This window comes from Phaseolus vulgaris, chromosome 9, assembly GCF_000499845.2.
Source record: "Phaseolus vulgaris cultivar G19833 chromosome 9, P. vulgaris v2.0, whole genome shotgun sequence".
Lineage (NCBI taxonomy): Eukaryota > Viridiplantae > Streptophyta > Magnoliopsida > Fabales > Fabaceae > Phaseolus > Phaseolus vulgaris.
Window position 1 is genome coordinate 34435654 of NC_023751.2, and position 6178 is coordinate 34441831.

The 6178-nt window shown below is 34.2% G+C and overlaps 1 protein-coding gene across 1 annotated transcript; it reads right to left on the reverse strand.

Annotated features, from left to right (window-relative positions):
* Positions 1-644: 644 nt before the first annotated feature.
* LOC137820286 (vacuolar protein sorting-associated protein 2 homolog 1) lies at positions 645-5638 on the reverse strand. The gene is made up of 5 exons (XM_068624272.1): positions 5327-5638; positions 4612-4742; positions 1517-1621; positions 1039-1299; positions 645-939 (listed from the first exon to the last, which is right to left on the reverse strand). The coding sequence occupies exons 1-5, from the start codon at positions 5361-5363 to the stop codon at positions 799-801; spliced, it is 675 nt and encodes a 224-aa protein (XP_068480373.1). The 5' UTR covers positions 5364-5638; the 3' UTR covers positions 645-798.
* Between the last annotated feature and the right edge of the window lie 540 nt (positions 5639-6178).

The following is a 6178-nucleotide window of genomic DNA, read 5'->3' on the forward strand; positions in this document are numbered from 1 at the left end:
AATTGTACAAGTTGAACGAGAATTGTAAATTACAAAAGAGGATATTATTAAAAAAAATTAAATGTAACAATGAATATAAAAGTAAAAAAAAAAAGTTACTAAAGTAACATCACAAACAAAGTTGCATATGAAATTAAAGAGATAGGTGAAAAAATTATGTATATTATTATTAAGTTTGTCCTTCTCCTTTTTTGCATTTATAAAAATGAGTATTTGTATATTTTTGTTATCTAAAAAATTACATTAAATATATTTATATATATATATAAACAAATAATAATAATAATAATAATATCCGTTCTATAAGTGCAATATAGAATGTGTTTCTTTTCACTAAACTGAAATATATTCTTAAAAGACAATATCCCTCGATGCAAACTTCAACAAAGATTAAAAAGAAATCATGAATTTAATTATATTTTATTTATTGTAATTTTTATTATATTTTAACATATTTAAATGAATTTATACGAAAAGTAATAAATTATTAACATTTAATATACATAATTAACACAAATTGAATCATTAACGTAAAATTAGATTTCTAAGTGTCTATTTATAAAAACAATCCATTTTTATAACAGACAGTGTACTATTTATTTATTTAAAAATCCAACATATTCAAAAATAAAAATATTCAAAGGTGCACCAAAATTAAATTTATTTACTTTAGAAACCATCATTTTATAATCATATCATAAGTTCATCAAATCCTGGCACAACTTGTGAATTATACTATATGGTACATATGAGCATCAACTTGAGTTCTCTGATATCATGTAGTCTACAGAGGAAAGACTACATTTTTCTTAAATTGTCTAACCTTGCCTGTAAATCACTGTCTATCCCTCCTCCATCATCATTTCCAGTAGTTTCAACTTGAGCTACCTTGGTCTTTGCAGCTGGGGCAGCAACAGCTGATGATGGTGCATTTACAAGCTGCATATCAAACAAAAACAACTCATCATGCTTTGTTCTACAGACTCATTCATTCATTTCAGGTGAAAAGAGAAGTTGAATGGGAAACCATAATCATACCTCTTGGTTGATGTCAATTCCAATCTCATCAAGAACTTGGCTCACTAGATCTTCAGTTTCTTCTTCATCCTCTTCTCCTTCCAAAGCATCATCTATTGCATCTCCCATCATCTCAGAAGTCAATTCCATCTTCTCATTCTGTCTCTCAAATTCTTGCATGATTTTCTGCAGAGATGGCAAGTTCATCTGCCTATTCATTTGCCCCATGGCCTTTGTCACTCCTTTCATAGCCTCACCCATTGCTTGGGTTGATTTCAAAGTCTGAAAAAGTGAAGCACAAAAGAAACTACCTTTTAGTACTTGAATATCATTAAGACATCTGTTTTAATCAAAAATTTCGTGACTGTTGGCCAGTTATTCATATATCAAGAAGAAGAAAATGCCATGAACCTTGGGGAAGAGTCATTGCCCTATATTAACCATGTATGCCAAAAACAAAAATTACAAAACAATAGATACAGTCACCACAATGACTTACCTGAATTCGGAGTGATACACCTTGGAGCTGAGATTTTAGCTTATAGAACTTCTCAACTTGATGCCGTGTTCTAACTAGATCTTTTGCCATGACTCTAACAGCTCCCTGAACAACCCACCGTAAAGGTTAAATCAATAGTTAACTATAAACAACAGAGATATATGCCATTACAGACAAATCTAGATTCAGGGTAAATATCTAATCTTATTGGTAAAAAAACATTGAAACCAAACTAAATTCATCAAGAGCAAGAAACCAAACCCTAAACCCTAAACCCTAAACCCTGAATTCCACTATCTTGAAATAATCAAATCAGTTATCATTTCCATGTTAATGTCATGCTATTGAATTCTGTGGTAGATAGAAACCGAGATAAACAAGAAAAAGAAAAAAAAATTAGAATAATACCATCATGTTAGTTTAAAAGGGATAGAATGGTTTATATATAATGTGACCCAGATTAACTGAATCCTAACCAACCAGTACATCTGAACAATCAGCCTGGCAATCAGTTAACTATTTTTTAACTATTACATCTGTGACTACTGCAACTACCTAGCAGAACCTAAGATATAGATAACCATGTGTTTCTACTCTTAACAGCATCCACTCAAACTCAAGTGGGCTCAACATTTAAAAATTGCTCAACCACTTTGAGTTTGCTTCTTCACCATGGAATCTGGTGTTGTATATTGCTTGGTAAGCATATTAGAATCCGATCACTAGGGGGTACATGACATACAGAGACTTCTGTTAATATCGATAACCATTTCTCTGACAAAGGAGACATCCAATTCCATGTGTTTGATACGAGAGTGAAGTACTGGATTATGAGCCAGTGACACAGTACTAAGTAGTTAAGTTATCACAGAAGACAACAGTTGTAAGAATAGGAACTTGTAGCTCTTGAAGAGACTGAATGAATAGGATCTTAGCAGTAGTGTTTGAAAAGCTGTGACATTTGGCATCTGCATAAGTGAGCAACCAAGGTCTGCTTCTTAGACCACCATGAGATCAGATTCGAGCCAAGGTAAAATATGCAGGTCCCGGATGTTGATCTTTTGCCATCTGGTCTAAAGGCAAATAGAATGGGCGAATAGTTAGGTTTTTTTGGGATCAGAAGGTTGAAAATGTAACCCATAGTTGATCATACATTGGAAATATCTAAGAATCTTTCCAATCATTTTCCAATTTATTGAGAGAGGTAATTCCCTTTTCTGTTGACATGTTGGCTTGGCAAATAGATCACAAATATATTTCCTTTGCGATAAGCATATGGAACCACTGGAGAGATATTTAATTTCAATTCCCAAGAAGTAATCTAAGTTCCCCAATTGTGTGAGGGCTAACACTGAGTTAAGCTTAATCTTCAGCTGCTGAAAAAGGATAGGATGATTTCCTGTAATGAAAATGTCATCAACAACACAGACTAGGATGTAAACAAAGTGGCAGAAAGTGGGTAATCAGAGACGAGTCATATTTGCACAGCTGACAAGGCTATGTAGTGTGTTAGTGAACCTCTCAAGTAGGGCATGTTTTAGGCAAAATAATGCTTTGGTTCAAATCCTGAAGGCTGGACCATGCAGCTTCTTCGTCTAAGGGTACTAAAGTCTAAGTACTATTGGCAAGAAGAGCTGAGAGTTCTTGCACAGGTTTGTGATGCTAGACCTGGATCTAATCTGCACTGTATGAGTGGAAAGATATCAGTACAAGTGTTGAGGACGTTATGCGAATCAGAATTGGTTGTGGAACTAGATGGAGGCAAAATAAAGTGAGAAGAAGAAATGGTGGAGAAGGAAGAGATGAGGAAGTGGAAGATGGTTTGGGATAAAGTCAGGGATAGGGGAAGCCAATTTCATTGAATAAAACAACCTCAGAATCTGTAGTGTTGACTTGTCGAATAACAGAGAATGTCCACACTGTACATTGGTAGGACAGTGATGGACATGACAACGTGTCAAAGTCATCAGGAAGTCCATCAAGAATCACATTAATGTGATCTTGTCGGAGCATTGGATCACCCATGGAATTTAGAATTAAAATTAGCCCTGATTACACATTGATACAAGCAATAAGGCTTGACGATAGCTTCAACTTGCTGAATAAAGAGAAGAAATTTTTTCACTGAGACAGATTGTGAAAACGTCACTGGAGCAGTAGAGAGCATTGATGATAAAGCCCCATGCAGCTGAGTTGAACAGATTGCTACGTGTGGTTAATGATCATGGCTCAGGATCATTGGCAAGTTTGTGATACCATAATAGAATTCAGTAGTAATAGAAGCAGAGATAAACTAGCGTGGGAAAAAAATGTTAAGAGAGGAGAGGAGACTTCCTCAAATGATTTCATTATGTTGTTCTAATTCAATATGATGGTATTTATATACAGATGATTCACAACAATAACGCCAACCTGGCAATCTGTTCGTTATCAGTTGACTGTTACTGCTATAACTACTGCAACTACCTAGCACCAAGTTAAATAGCTAACAGTGAGTGCTTCTACTAACACTTAGAATCAATACCACCAAAGAGAATGGAGTGGAGTTCCAATTTACGAAAATGGGAGTCCCATTTATTTATCTTAAGCACTTTTGAAATATAATTGAAAAATTAAGCAGCACATTTGATCTGCAACAGTAGTTAGCAGATGCATTAGTAAAACAGGCATCACATTGAGTCTGCAATAGCGCTACTAGGTAAGGAGTTAGTGATGGCAAAAACAGCAACAACAAAAGTTTCATCTCCAAAACATGTGCATGTGTCTCTTGGTTAATACAAGTAATAACATTAAGTAAAACAATTTCCTAAACCACACACCACAAGTATCAGTTACAAACAACACAGAGCAAAGAACAAGGAAATTGTAAGACTAAGAAAAACAATATCATCACAACAGCCAAACATATTCATGCCTTTTCCTTCTTTTAAGAGCAGAAAATTTCATTCCAAATCCTTTACGAAACTGCAGAGGTTGGGTGTTACAAATTTGCATAAAAAAAGCTAAACTAACATATTGAGAAAAAGACATATGTTCACCATACATATATCATCAAAAACTAGACAAATAATAGACTTAGGACACAGTCACCATACCATCTGGCCTTGTTTAGCACTTTTCTTTATCTCCAAAATCAATTTCTTCTCTTGTGCTTGCAAACCTTGCCGCTCGCGCTCAATTTCTCTAATTGATTTGTCCAGCATCCTCTTATTTTCCCGCAGAAGCTCTGAAAGTCACAAACTCTATGCTCAGGTACTATGAAATCAATATGCAGTGTTACTGAATGACACCAAATCAATCAAACACCAGTTAATGCATGTTTGAAACTTGCAACAACCCCTCAAAGACACCCCATAAAGTAAACAACTTAACGTGCCGGTTAGTGGATCATTAAAATTGCAATTCCAATACTTACAAAGCATAATTGTAATTGAAGTTAAAAAGAAAGGGAACACAAAATATAAATCTCAAGGGAATCTCTGAATCTTATCAAAAAAAGGAGACAAAAAGCTAAAAAGAGCAAAAATACAACAGATCATAAGTTAAACATGCAATACAGCAACCACAAACAGAAAGAAGAAGAAAAAAATAAAAGCAAAGGGGGGAAATATAATCATCCAAAGAATTAAACTCTGCATAAACGGTCGAACAAGTTTTGCGGTGCATCTGCTTTGTTCAATGGAACATAACAGTATTACAAAAGTAAGGATTTTGATGAGACGTGATAACTCTGCAATCAAAATAGAGCAACCCCAATTCGAAAAATCATAGATTTTCTCTATTGAACAGAGAAGGCGATAATTAACAAACCTGCGGGTGTTTTCCTCTTTCCGAAGATGAAACTCATGGTCGCGGAGTGAAAGGAACAACCTTAGCAGAGATCGAATGGAAAATGCAAAAGACAAGAGAACAGAACAACGTAAAAGCCTCCGATCTCGTTTGGGATTGGAAGATGATGGTTTTGATCGAAGGTTGCTTACGCGGTAAGCGTTGAAAGAAGGAATCAGCGACGAACGATTATCAGCGGCGTTTCCCACACGTGCCGCACTCGGGGTGGGACCCACACTTGCATTGCTGTTTAATCAGTTTCCGCGAAATAACCGAACAACTTTCTTCTGCACTGCCACCGACTTCTCTTCTAAACTTTGCAAAATAATTTTGGATTGAACAAAAATGAAGTTTAATATTTTGTAATGTTAAACTTTAAGTCTAACTTAATCCTATAAAATCAAACCAGTTCTTGATAGGATAAGTTTGAAATGTCTATGATACCATATTATGAAGTGGACTTTAAGTCTAATTCGATCTTATAAGGCTTATGGGATGAAGTTTGCACTCACTTATATATAATGAAATATTTTTAGATGTGGGATTTCCAACAATCTTATTTTATTATAATGTAATTTTATTTTACCAATAAATATGATAATATTATCTTATCAAATAAAGATTTTCTACACATGCATATATAATCTCAAATGATGATGTTTTATTAGTTGTAGCAAGGAATGAAAGTTCTTAAAATAAATGATAGAGTTTAAGTATTCATAAGAAGTTTAGAACATAGAGAAGCATGTATAAATTAAAGTTTAATTGCATATCACATTTTTTTATTGTGAAAGTGATATCATACAAAGTTTGAATAAGTTATTCTAATCAATA